This window comes from Squalius cephalus (genome assembly GCF_949319135.1).
Source record: "Squalius cephalus genome assembly, chromosome: 8".
NCBI classification, from domain to species: domain Eukaryota; kingdom Metazoa; phylum Chordata; class Actinopteri; order Cypriniformes; family Leuciscidae; genus Squalius; species Squalius cephalus.
The window spans coordinates 10,917,892-10,932,622 of NC_137129.1; the positions used below are offsets into that span (position 1 = coordinate 10,917,892).

The 14,731-nt window shown below is 39.7% G+C and overlaps 1 protein-coding gene across 2 annotated transcripts in view; it reads left to right on the forward strand.

Annotated features, from left to right (window-relative positions):
- The window catches only part of necab1 (N-terminal EF-hand calcium binding protein 1), a 33,034-nt gene that overhangs the window by 12,058 nt on the left and 6,245 nt on the right, over positions 1-14,731 (forward strand). Inside the window, exons 6-8 of one of the 2 annotated variants that reach the window (XM_079878911.1) lie at positions 3,458-3,594; positions 13,872-13,993; positions 14,476-14,552. In XM_079878911.1, coding sequence (XP_079735037.1) covers positions 3,458-3,594; positions 13,872-13,993; positions 14,476-14,552 — 336 coding nt within the window. Of the gene's footprint in view, positions 1-3,457; positions 3,599-13,871; positions 13,994-14,475; positions 14,553-14,731 lie in introns of both variants that reach the window. The other variant, XM_079878910.1, reaches the window with a different exon arrangement.

Consider the following 14,731-nt stretch of genomic DNA (forward strand, 5'->3'; position numbering starts at 1 on the left):
GCTACTTGTAACTTGTTATAAGAAAAACTACACTATTTTGCTACTAAATACTCTCACATACTGAGAAATGTAGTTAGTAATGTTGATAGTTTTGGGTTGTAACTTTCCAACACTGGCCTCAAATTCCATCAAATGTTCATATGCAAAGATTTAATAAAGTTTTTGTATATTTAAGCTAGGATTTATGTACAATAATTACGTAATACTTGATTGTCACAGTCATTAACTTCAATAAATTACTATATGAGCTTGGTTATTGCACCACAGTAATTATTACCTTCGAAAAAGTTTAGACTTAGCTGAACTCTGTGACATGCATGATGGTCCACACTCACAAATGTATTAATTGAGTTATTGGCTGCTGTCTTACTCGTATAGATGTCCAATATTGGTGGTGGTTATCAGCACTGACATTCTGGTCTGAACAGTCTGAGCATCTGATATTAGTAATCAGCACAGTCCAGTCACACTGACCGTTAGAAGAACGCACAGGTATGAGATGCGTGCTTCAGTTCCCGCTGAGCCATTTAACGGACACTTTCTGCTGGCTCGCACAGATAATGAATTATCCAAGGCTGACTCCAGGCCCAGCAGACATGGCTCTTAATGCACGTGAGCGTCTCAGAAATTGAGTCGTCGGCATGAAGGGCAGTGCTGTGTCATTTCATTACGCCTCTTTGATTAGCGATGCAGACAGAGGAAGTGAAACACGATTAATGAGTTCAATGGGACTTTTTTTGTGAAAGACTACTGAAATTTGCTTAAACCGTAAATCTTTAAACCACCAGCAATGATCAAAAGATCAGTAAAAACAAATCTGCTGAAGATGATCAGAGAGAGGTAAAAACATGACTGATTGTTTTATCACTGCATGATTTTAAAGGTTTAGGTACATTGACAGGTGCTGCTTTGTGCAGCCAGAATTTCATTTCAATTTGGTGCTGTTTTGCAATGTTCAGAGAGCATGAGGAATAACACACTTCTCATTTAGAGGCAAAAGCCGAATTCACAGTATTAAAACTCAAAGTGAGAAACAAAAAGTGAGTTGAATCTCTCCGCTTGCAGTGCTTAAAATATTTAAACAATTGAACAAAATATATATATATAGTGTAATAAAAAAAACATCAGGAGCCACATTTCTTTGATCTTTCTATTCACACCACTTGATAATCTGTACATCTCTAATGCATGAGCTCCATTATTCATGAGCAACAACAGATAGTTATGCTGTATGACAACAGATAGCGTTGTGTTTATTGAATAGGGCCATGAGTGGGTGCGCAAACCAGCTGCTGTGATTCGTGTGGTCTCTGCCCTCGGGCCACCTCTATAAACAGCAACCACACATCTGAATGTCATACTGTGGGTGCTCGTATCATCCAGACAATTTCTCTTACCTTCAGTTTGCAGGTAGAATTAAGACAGATTAATAGCTCAAATATATAAAAAATATTGCTTTTATATTTTATGATTTTATCTCCAGATGTCCAGACGTTTTCATAAGGATGACATCTTTTTAACATGGATTGCTTGCCTTAGTTATTGGAAACAATAGAATTGTGTGTGAGTATATACCGTTACAAGATTGGCTGTTGTGTAAACTGATGAAAATGTCAGCCACAAGCACTGGCACTGGAAGGAAAGATTAGTTATGTGTGCTGCTTGTTAAACATCCACAGGTTATAGAGCTGTGAATCATGCTGCTGGTGATTCTGAAAGTCTGTCGATAGATCCTGCTTTGTAAATACATGTGTTGGTGGTTGATGTGTTGGATTTCCCTATCTTATGAATGTCAACATCATAATAGATGTTGTAGTTCATAATAGATGTGCAGCACCTGTTTCATTATTGGATGCTCAGAAGAATTATGTGTCCTGTTAGCTGAGGGATGTTCACAGCTTTAATAATGGCTTTTCTTATAGTGACAGAACACGGTTGCTCAGGCGCGCAACATAATTATACAGGCGGCTGTTGATTCCTAACGGTGAAAAACTGACGTACCACCCGCAAATAACATACCCCTGCAGCACTGCCTTTGAGTCTGCGGATGTGAGACAAAATCACATTCAAAAATTCTGGCACTTCGGTTTGAGATAGCCTAGTTATATTCTTAAAGGTACACTATGTAACTTATGGCCCTCCAGCAGTTAAAAAACAGAATTGCATGCATTTTGCAGAAGAACATTGTGCTTCGGTTCTGCGTGACGGTGCTGATTAATATAACCCTACACAATATATAATGCTTTACAATGAATTGTTAGAGAGCTACATATTGCAATTTATCACCTGTTGAGTAATACAAACACCATCTCCAACATTTTAAATCCCTCAGTTCTCACCATCTCTGAAAAGCCAAGACAATGTTGATTCTCGTTTTATTGTGTCACTTTCTCTTCTCTTGCTCGTTGTGACAACAAATCTATGCCACTTCCACACCATACACAAATCGTAGTAGCCAGAGCAACTTTTCTCTATTTACAAATATGACGAGTCACTCATGGGCAAGTGACGTATGTTCGCAATTTCTCGTGAAAACCATCCAGACAGGTCTAAAATATAAACACTTATAATAGGCTCACCATAGTGAATCAGTTTTGGAAGAAGGTTGATGATTTATTGACTTTTATTGATTTTTTTTTTTAATTTTGAAGTTACGTAATGTACATAAATGAAACAGTTCATGATGCATGAACTGTTTCATTTATGTACCTGATTGCAAGATAGAGCAAAATGTTCTGGTTTAGGGAATATTATGAGCTTGGCTCATATGCATTCATTCAGCTGTCTAAATGCAGAAACCTACACTGAGCTTTTTATTGTTATCCTTTTTAATTTCTTTGGGGCTGTCACTGTGAATAAATGTTATTTTGATAATAAGATTTATATATTAATTATGCATTATATCCATTCAAAGTTAATACTTTTAGTCAAGGAATCAAGGATGCATTAAATTGATCAAAAGTGACAGTAAAGACATTTATAAAGTTACAAAAGGTTTGTATTTCAAATGAATGGTCTTTTATTTACGTATCATGGTTTCCATGGTTTTCAGCATTGATAAAAATTAGAAATGTTTGTTGAGCAGCAAAGCAGCATATTAGAATGATCTCTGATGGTTACCACAAAATATTAAGCAGCACAACTGTTTTCAACATTGATGATAATAAGATTGGAGTAGTGATGCTGAAAATTCAGTTTTGCCATCATAGGAATAAATTACATTTGAAAATATATTAATATAGACAACAGTTATTTGAAATTGTAATAATAATTCCGAATATTACTTTTGAAAAAATGCAGGTGAATATAAGTCAAATCTTACTATTTGAATGGTGTTATATATAAATTATACATTATATACTTATATAAAATTAACATTCTGCCTAAAAGGCCAGTGTATGTTTAAAGCCCATTCTACACCAGCAGTGACAATGAAAACTGTGTATTTAATCTGCAGGACTACCAGGAAGCCACACATCTGGAGCAGTTTGTGACCCGTTTCCTGTTGAAGGAGACCACCAGTCAGCTGCAGTCTCTCCAGAGCTCTCTGGAGTGTGCCATGGAGACCACTGCTGAGCAGACCCGGCAGGAGAGGCAAGTGACACAGAATCCAATATTACAGTATTTTTTTCAGATTTAAAATGCCAATTGAGTGCTTCCATTGAGGCTAAACTGTAACAGGATGTAAGATATGCATTCTTACAACTGTACTCATACATATGATGACTTTATTGACCATGTACTGAAAGCAATCACACACTCCAAAATCATCAGACCCTAGCATTTTTAGTGGTATTGAGTGGATTTCTTCTGCACCAGTGGACATGCAGAGTCCCCTTAGATTTAAACACACCATTTCACTTTGCAACATTCATGTAGACAGCCCTTGTGCACTGACTCAAGCAAAAAGGATTCTGTGCACAGTCATCCTTGGGACTGAATTTCTCGAGCATCAACGGCATAAATTGTTAATAGACCAGGTGAGCAGCAGACTGATGACCCAGGCTTTTGTTTTTGTGCAGAAAGGGGACAAATGCCAGTTTAAACTGTCACCGAATCAACAGAACCTGTGTGTGTGTGTTTGTGTGTTGCGGTTGATTAGAAGCTCATTTTAAGCTCACAGTGTCTCTGACTGACTGCGTTTACGTGCAGATGAGGGTCTGCTGCATGGCCCACCGTGGGGGTCAGTAGAGCGCAGAATTTAGAATGTAAAATTAGATGTTTTGTTCCAGCACCTGGATGATTGCATGCTACAGGGCTGCGTGCCTGAGTGTGTGTGTGTGTGTGTGTGTGTGTGTGTGTGTGTGTCATAATGTGCCCACTACCTCCCCTCCCTCTCAGTATGCAGCAGCTGTGCTGTTCCACTCACCTTACGATCTCACGAAAATTAGCTGGAGCAGCTGGCATAAAGAAATTATGGATGCTGAGGTTGGTTTTTAAAAGCAAGTGCTTCCTTTTCTTTTTCTGTCTGTTCTTAAAAACACTCTGGCTCTGATATGGCAATGGCAATTTATTTATATAGCACAATTAAATACAACCCTCATTGTCCAATGTGCATTACAATAACTAAAAACACAAAAACTAACTACAATACAACACAGTATAAATAAAAATGTAAGTAAAATACCATAAAAATAAGTGCTTCAACATTTTAAAATAACAATGAAGAACAATGGAAGGGTGCTTCAACATGTATTAAATGCTTTATCAAACAAAAATGTTTTTAACTTAGATTTAAAAACAGATAAAGATGAGGCTAGTCTAATCGAAATGGGCAAGTCATTCCAGAGTCTGGGGGCAACTACAGAAAAGGCACGGTCCCCCCTACACTTCAATCTTGACTTAGGGATAGACTCTATCAGAGAGTATCTGATTGGACGACTGGAGTGATCTAATTGGATGGTGCTCAGTCAATAGGACAGACAGATTTGTACACAAGAAGTAAAAGTTTAAAATCCACTCACTGGTAACCACCGTAAGGAACGTAAGATAGGAGTGATATGATCCCGTTTTTGTGCACCTGTCAGAAGGGATAATAGGGAAATTAACAGGCTATGAGGGGTGTGGCACATGCTTTGCACCTTGCAGCTTAGGAACACAAAAACTTCTCAACAGCCGCCCCCAAATTTGTATTGCAAATTTGATCAATCAGGGGAGATCAGGTAGGGCCGGAAGAGGGATGAGGCGGGCAACGGGCCTTGTATATGTCCTCTCCTTGACTTGGACATCAGCAACCCTACAAGACCATCCTTGCTGGGATGAAGGGAGATGACCTTACCCACTGACCATTGGGATCTGGGAAGTTGAGGATCTAGAATCAGAACAACAGTGTTAGGTTGCAGGTTAGGATGGTCTGTGCGCCACTTCTGTCTGGACTGAAGAGAGGGAAGGTAATTTCTAAGGAAATGGGCCCAAAAATTATCAGAAAGGATCTGACTGTGACGCCATTGATGGCGACTGTGCAGCTCAGAGTCTGGATATTTAACCAGAGGAAGGGAAGCATCATGCCGCCCCATCAGAGAGACAGAGCCCCAGCCGCGCGCGTGCACTCACCGTCTTCAAACAACACGAGCGCTGTATGCTCGCTCTCTCTCCGTCGCGCATATCAACATCAATTGACACAATAGTAAAAGGTCGGAAGACCGATTGTGTTTTATAGATTAGTAGTTTGTTAATATAAAGTGTTTGGTTAGCAAGTACATGTTCAGGAAATGCATAATACAAATTGTATGGGTTAATGCAGTGGTTCCCAATCCTGGTCCTGGGGACCCACAGCTCTGCACAGTTTGTATGTCTCCCTCATTTAACACACCTGATTCAGATCATTATCTCGTTAGGAAAGAGCTCTATGAACTGAACTGGGTGTGTCAGATAAAGGAGACATATAAAATGTGCAGAGCTGTGGGTCCCCAGGACCAGGATTGGGAACCACTGGGTTAATGTAACGGTAAACGGAGTCTGCACGAAGCTCTTTTGAAGCTGTCAAATGGTGTCGCTATTGGACACTTACCGTAATTGTGATTATTGCTGCTCTGAGGTTTCTTATAGGCTACTGTTGACTGTTTTATCGTTGTTTTTTGAAGAAGCAGCAGCATTACTCTTGCCTCGGAGAAAACAACACGAACATAGCGACAATTTTGCATATAAATTATTACTTATAGGGCTTGAATTACAACCTTTTGGCAGGTTTTCTACATCCTTTTGTGAACGTCGTTTTACACTTGTTTACTGCACAGCGGGTCATCTTAAAAGTGCCGTCGGAGCTACCAATCTCTGTATAACGGGTGTTGGAGCCCTCTGCTGGTAGGGAATCGTAAGATGGCCGCTCGAACACTTCCGGTGGCTTCACTGCCTACTGGCAGTTTAGAACGTCATGAGCTATCCAGTCATTATATAGATCAGTGAGTAGATCAAGATGCACACACCTAGTCGTCAGACATTTGAAAATTATTCCCCACCTTTTTTCAGCTCGTCTGCCAGTCTTTACTGTGTAGGGCCCAAAACAATCCATCCCAATGGAATAGAACGGAGGTTTGTGAAGGTGAAGGCGAACAGGAGGGAGATCTGCCATTCGGGGAATAATAGGATGTGCTCGGAACTGTTGGCATTTCAGGGACCTATGCTAAGATTATTTCCTGACTACCTCACGACCCCTCAGGATCCAGTACCTCCTCCTTAACTCAGCGAAAAACCTTTATGGCCCAGGATGTTGTAGGTGGTCATCACAATCCTTAATTATAAGCGTTGTGATTGGATGGGCAGGGTCCAGGACTACTGGATGAACGGCATCAGGGGGTAGATCACTGCTTTGCCCGTAACCTTCCGCCTACTCGAATGAGCCCTGTCTAACTCTGGGGAAAGGGAGAGTAAACAGCTTGAAGGTAGAAGGGGCTTTTGGGTTTGAAGGCAGCTAAATCATCCCTGAAGGAATCCACCTGGGCTTGTCTTAGGATGGCTGTCTCTGAATCACAGTAGTTTTCTGCTGATGGATGCTTTTCCGCCCCATGAAGGGATGCAAATTGACTGGGGTCAGGGATGGAGGTCCTTAGTTCCACCTGAAGGGTCTACTAAGTTTTTGTAGGTTTTACTTCGGCCAGAAACTTTCCTCTAGTTAGGTCGTCCACTGGATTGTTCTGAGAATCCACATAACACCACTCTTGGCTTTTGGTGAGCTCCTGAATCTCAGCTACCCTGGTTCCAACAATAACTTTGTAACGGCAAGAGTCAGACATGAGCCAATAGAGTACAGTGGTAGAGTCAGTCGACAGAATAGTCTTTCTGATATGGGGGGTGAGCTCTGTTTGGAGGAGACTGAATAGCTGAGCAGCATGAGAGCAGCACATAATTCAAGTCATGGAATCCTCAGTTCTCATCCTGCTGGATCTGTCTGCTGCCTTTGACACAGTTAACCACCAGATCCTCCTGTCAAGTTTAAAGACAATGGGCATCTCGGGAACTGCACTACAATGGTTCAAGTCTTATCTCTCAGGTAGGTCCTTCAGGGTGTCGTGGAGGGGTGAGGTGGCCAAGACCCAACATCAAACTACTGGGGTGCCTCAGGCCTCAGTGCTTGGACCACTTCTCTTCTCCATCTACATGACGTCACTAGGATCTGTGATTCAGAAACATGGTTTTTCCTATCACTTCTAAGCTGATGACACACAACTCTACCTCTCATTCCAGCCAGATGATCCGACGGTTGCTGCTCGCATCTCAGCCTGCCTGACAGACATTTCTGGCTGGATGAAGGACCACCACCTTCAACTAAACCTTGCGAAGACAGAGTTGCTTGTGGTCCCGGCCAACCCAACACTACACCACAACTTCTCCATTCAGCTAGGTTTGTCATCCATAACTCCATCAAGGTCAGCCAGGAACCTTGGAGTTGTGATTGATGATCAATTGAACTTTACAGACCACATTGCTAGAACTGCCCGATCCTGCAGATTTGCCTTATACAACATTAGGAGGATCAGACCCTTCCTATCAGAGCATGCTACACAACTCCTTGTCCAAGCACTTGTTCTATCCAGACTGGACTATTGTAATGTATGTCTTCCAGCTTGCACTGTCAAACCTCTGCAACTGATCCAAAATGCTGCAGCTAGAGTGATCTTTAACGAGCCGAAGAGAGCACACGCCACTCCTCTCCTCACAAAATTGCACTGGTTGCCAGTTGCAGCAAGTCACTTTTGCCTACAGAACAACCACTGGCTCTGCTCCCTCCTACCTAAACTCATTACTTCAGACTTACGTGCCATCCAGAAACTTGCGCTCTGCAAGTGAATGCCGTCTTGTGGTGCCTTCTCAAAGAGGCACAAAATATCTTTCTCTGACCTTTTTCTGGTCTGTTCCATGCTGGTGGAATGCCCTGCCCAACTCAACCAGAGCTGCTGAGTCCCTGGCCATTTTCAAGAAACGGCTGAAGACGCATCTTTTTCGGCAACACTTAATCCATTAATACTAACACTTTATCTTCTATTCTATATCTATTATCTTTATAAAAAAAAAAAGTACATGTACTGCATTAGATTAAACTGGGAAGGGTCATAGCACTTGCATATTGTTGTCCTATTGTTAGTTTAACTGCTTCTATTGTTCTCATTTGTAAATCACTTTGGATAAAAGCGTCTGCTAAATGAATGTAAATGATACTACAATTGTACCCAGTCTACAGCCTCACTCACAATCCCATGGGCACACTCAAAATATCTCCACTGCACTGGCATGCCAAGTCCCCTCTGACCTTTTTCTTGGTTGGATGATTTTTGACAGAGCACATATTTAGGCATTTAAAGGAATAGTTCAACCGAAATGAAAACATAATTTACTCCCTCTCGTCATCACAAATCCTTTTTATCTTAAATCCTTAGAACACAAAAGGAGATGTTAGGCAGAATGATCACGCTGCTCTTTTCCATACAATGAAAGTGACCAGGGGCTGGCAAGATCCAAAAGGGTACAAACCTTGTGAAAAAGAAGTACACTTTAGCATACTTTTAAAAAGAGACCGTATTACCTTATTTTTTTGCTCACTTAAGTAATTTCTAGTAATTAAGTAATTTGAAACATGGTTTAAGTGTACTGCCGGATGTACTGACATGCATTTATGGTAAACTAAAACATACTTTATTAATTTGTCATTTGTATTGAACCGTACATGTTCTTTAGTAGGCTACATTAGTCAACACATCAAAATATTATTAAAACATAATGATTTAAATGGTACTTTAAGGTAAACCTGTTACTGTGACATTATTACAAGGTGCACTTTTTAAAATTGTAAAATTGTACACTTAAGTGATGTTTTATTTCATTAATGTTATATATCATGCAAGCACAGTTTTTTTTTAAATATACTTTTAATATTTGAAGTTCACTGCAAGTGCACATTCAGTACAAATAAGCACACTCCATTTTCATAATGAAATTTCATAAGGAAATTTTTTCCAAGGACAGAACACACGTGTAACCTCTTATGTCACCATGCTTTTGTGTCACAGTTGACAGTGTTGAGTTTCATAACATTGGTGTTTTGTATGAAGTGTTTACACATTTTGAGCCTAAAGGCTTCTCATTGTGTGCTGGTCAGGAGGGATTGATTCCCACTGCGTTAGATGTGCTGAAAGTGGCTAGTGGCCAGAACAAATTGAAATAGAGTGGTCCATTCTCTATTCTGTCTGAAGCGTTGAGTCAGGCTCTCTGAGGAGCAGCACCGCACACAGGGATGAAACGAGGGAGATGAGCTCAAATCTGAATCCACACCTCACAGGAGCACTCACCCCATTCACAGCACCGGTGTGCTGCATTCTGTGTGCAAACAAGACCATTACCAGCTATTAGGAAGCAGCAGTACTGCTGATATGGCTTCATTTTTGTTTTTCACAGGGCATCATTTTCATTTACACTCTTAAAAATAAGATTTCCAAAAGGGGGTTTTCAAAGCAATGCTATAAAGAACCACCATTTTGGTTCCCCAAAGATAATTTTAGTGAACAGTTCCTAAAAAAAACTTTTTCTTCATAGTGCAAAGACCTTTTTAATCCTAAGAATCCTTTTCCACTATAAAGAACCTTTTGTACATTGGAAATGTTCCATGGTTGTAAAAGGTTCTCCATTGATTCACAGATGCCAATAAAGAACCATTTACACAGATCCGCAAAAATGACAAAAAAAGCTGTATTCTGTTGCCAGGCCATTAGATGGCGATGAAACACTATAAACTGAACATGTAACACGCATGTGCACGACGTCATCATCTTCAGAGATTCACCTTTTTATTGTTTTGTAACGTAGGGATCCACTGGAGGCAAGTTTGTAAAACCCAAGTGCAGTTTATTCAAAAGATCCAAAACAAAGGTGTGGTATGGCGAAACATAAGACTCACCGACAGCAGTTACACAAACAAAATACAAGACCAAGACACATGACACACATGACAAACATGAGGGCTTAAATACACAGACTAATTACAGGAACACCTGTGAATAATGATCAGACGATTAACCAATGACAAGACACATGGCAGGTTCACATGACACAGGGAATCATATGACAATAGCCGCGTTTCCATTACCCTTCAAATTGCGCAAATTGAAATTGCGAATTGAAAATACGCTCAATGGAAACACGTCAATTTCGCAAAAACTCCCATTTATCGCAAACAAGTTTTTACGCTCGCATGAGGTGGTTTTTCAGGCAATTCGAAAAAGAAATATTTCGCAGAACTGCAATGGAAACAGTTTTTGCGCATTTACAGGTCACCTGACTTAGAAGGCGTGGTGTGTTTGGACAGAATACGAGACAGAGTTCTTTATTGAATTCATAAAAGACAAAAGAATGACAGAAATACTGGATTCTAAACCTCAAAGAAATGCCACAATCAAGACCTTGAAGCAGAAATGAGTGAGAAAAACCCAGAAACACTTCATATGTGCCGCTCACAGACACAGTAGCCTATAAGCTCTTTCCTTGCCATTAATGCTTGGATAACACGCTTACGTTTCCTTCCATTAATAATAATAATGTTTAGTGCGGTACGTGACTGTGATATATATATAAACCTACCAACGTCCGTTGCCATGATTTTTGGAATGACTTATCGCGAGAGGAAAAAATGACGTTTTAGTCGCATAACATCGGTTAATGGAAACGCCGTCATTTCGCAATAGTTTTTTATCGATATTTAGAAAAAATCGCAAAAGTTTTGCGCGAATCTTTAATGGAAACGCGGCTAATGACATAGAAACATGACAATGACATGAACATGAACCAAAACCAAAACCGTGACATGTTTAAACAGAGACCATTTTCAAAAACCCGTTTGAAACCCGTTTTCAAAAGTTTGCGTTTTCAGGCACCCAAAACGCTGTTGTCGTGTAAATGAACCGCCAAAACGCATAAAAAGTTTTATGTTTTTAGTTGAAAAAGGTGTCGTGTAAACAGCCCAGAGTGTATGCACTTTATAAGAGGTGTCTGATCTCTAGAGAACGATTCCTTGCATTTGTCAGTTGGTTCATGCAGGTCTGTGGATGTGACTCCAGCTGAGTTTAATCACCTGTGTGGCTCTGATTTTCTAGCTGAATTTCACCTGTGTGGCTCAAGCAGATTTGCTGCTGAATTCGGTGTGCTGATGCAGTTGTGAGCCATTTTTAACCACGGAGGGTAAGCTCCCCTCAGGATGTGAGTTGTGCAACAGTGTCTTTAGGGATAATGAGCAGCCAACCGAGCTTTAATTTTGACACCTGCCTGCCTCTATTTATTTCATTGTCTCAGAGTTAAAATAGGCACAGCATTCCTCTGCTGCTGAGAACAGCTGAACAGCTGATATAATTACATTTCGTATTTTTCACTCTCACGAGTAGTAAAATGGTATTCGGTTACAAAATATATGCCATGATTACTTTATCATAAATGTACAATCAGGTGGTCATTACTGCAAAATAAACTCTAACCAGATTATCAGGATCAAGTCTTGAATCATCCATATGGGTTAATTTTGACTGCTCATTCCACTTATGGCTATACTTACTGGATGGATGATGGACGGATGGATGGTTGGATAGATAGATAGATAGATAGATAGATAGATAGATAGATAGATAGATAGATAGATAGATAGATAGATACTGAAAATACTACTGGCGTAAACCATCTACAAAGCAACCCTTTCCTGTTCTTGAAGAAAGCGTGGAAGAATCAAGCTGACTTATTTTGTTAATTTTAATTGGTAGCATGAGGAGCAGGGTAGAAAGGTCTTGTGCAATCAAAGAGGCATCAGTGTCGTAATGTTTAAGAACTGCGTTTTGATGATGGATGAAAACACTGAAGCATCATTTGCATATGAATACACTGTTTCTGCTAATGCAATTCAATTAGATGCAATGTATGAATGATATTAGCATAGGCATTTTAGCTTTAACTGCAGCGAAAAGACCTAGATAATGTAGGATTATAACACAATTTTTAAAGGGAAGAATCACTATTATTATTGCTTATGGGTTTGGGATTTCAAAGAACGTATACATTTAGTATACATTTAGGCATGTAACGCATCCCACACAATTTATAATATGGACATGAATGATACCTCAAATCATGCAACTTGCTTAAGGGAGATGTGCTATAATGGACAATAAAACAGGTCAAATAATCCCATAGATTTACTATTAATTAGGGACGCAAACCATCTTTGGACTCACAAAAAATCCTTCTCAATATTCTTGGAATATGGTGGGGTGTTTTACACTCACATTTTCTTCAAAATATGTCAACATATTACATATACTTCAAGCAATAGATGAATATATGCATACCGTATACTACAAGCAATTAACATATACTACAAGCAATAGATTGTTTTTCCTTATTTCCCCTCATTAGGGTATGAAGATACAAATTTTATCTACAGGATATGTTACGTTGACACCTGGGGTTTGTTGGAAACTCAAGTGAAGACCAGCAGGAGACTTGGATATATTTTCAGCATATTAAACCTATTTTTTTGACCATGTTTTTTATTAACCATGTTTGGTTCCCAAAAGAACTGTTTATCGAAAAGTTTGGTAAGAACATTCTTTATCCAAAGAACATTTTTCCCTTTGCATAGAGGAGCACTCAAGCGATGTTAAGCGAGAAGTTCTTTCCGGGTCATGGCACCAAAAACTGTTGAAAATGTCTGAAGTGAAGCCCAGGAATCTCACTCTTCATCAGATTCTTTATTTGGAACATGCTGTTTAAAGCTGCAGACATCCAGTCTAGCTAAAGAGGCTATACATTGTATTTCCATAGGCATTCAGTGGTCCTTAGTGGTGTTGTCACAGTACTTAGGGGACGATGTTAAATAAAGCATGAGGGGAAGTTAGCAGTTAACCTGAATCATTTTATGTACATACTGTACACACAGCTTTATCTATGTCAACGTTTCTGTTATGGGATCTGTTAAAGTCCCTCAAAATCCCTCAAAATTCACTCCTGAGACTAAGTCCCGCTGCATGTTCAAAATTATTATTTCAGAGGGGTTCAAATCCCAAAGTATATTTATCAGTCGGTCCAACACAATCTTATGGCAATTTTTAACCATTTTACAGAATTGGTGGCTAATTTGTATGTATTCGTATGTTTTAATACGATCTGCATACACACCAGAGACGGTATGTTTAGGGAGTAAAATCGTTACGTTTTCCCGTGAGATTGTGTTGGTTGGCCATATGTGACATTAATGTTATAATTATTTTTGACCTCCCATGCCCTGGGCAGAATAATGAGAAGCTGATAACAAGTGAGCGAGGAAAAAAAACATGTTACACATATTCATTGTGTGTTTGTGTTTGATTTTGCACGTGTGTCTGTGTGTGCTGTCTCAATCACAGAAAGGGGCCAGTGAAGCCAGAGGTTCTGCCCATTCATTGGTCAGGAAGGAGATCTAATCGAAGACTTCAAAGGAATAACAGCTTGTCTCCAAACAACCCACTTCTGAACCTTGTCAATTCAGGTGATTATTCTCTGCCTCAGTGCTCTGGAGGAAGAAAAGGGCACATACGCACACCCGACAGGCATCCAGCTGAGAGCAGATCTGGAAGGAAGTTTAGGTAGGAGGCAGTGTGAGGAAAGACTATCGGTGAGACCCAAGAGAAATAATATAGATTATAGTCTACCTTTAACAGGAAACCAAATTATTATATTATTATTATAGTAATATGGATATTCTATGGATTTTTCTCTAGTAGGGCTTATGTTTTAATTTTGACAGATCAAATACACAATTTAGAAGAGTATATGTAAGGTGAAAAGCATCTTTAATTGTGCTAATTCCTCATGCAAAAAAATGTATAAGGAGATATTCATTTGAGTTCATAAGTTCATTTGATTCCAATTCAATTACATTCAGTCAGAGCAAATGCCTCCTAGAGACATATGGGAGTGAAAAAAAGCAAAAGCAAGAGAGAAAGAGAGCTGAAATGTGTGTTTCTGCAGGTCTGTATGAAGAGGACAACCAGTGGATAACTCAGATCAACAGACTGCAAAAGCTGATCGACCGTCTCGAGAAAAAGGCAACAGGCTACACACATGATCTCTCAGTATAATGCTAAATCTCTATCTGTCATCACTCCTTCTCCTAATTCTTCTATTGAGGCTAAATCTCACAAATTCCTCAAATATTTCACTCAAAAATCAAGAGAAAGCATTAATAAACACACACACACACACACACACACACACACACACACAC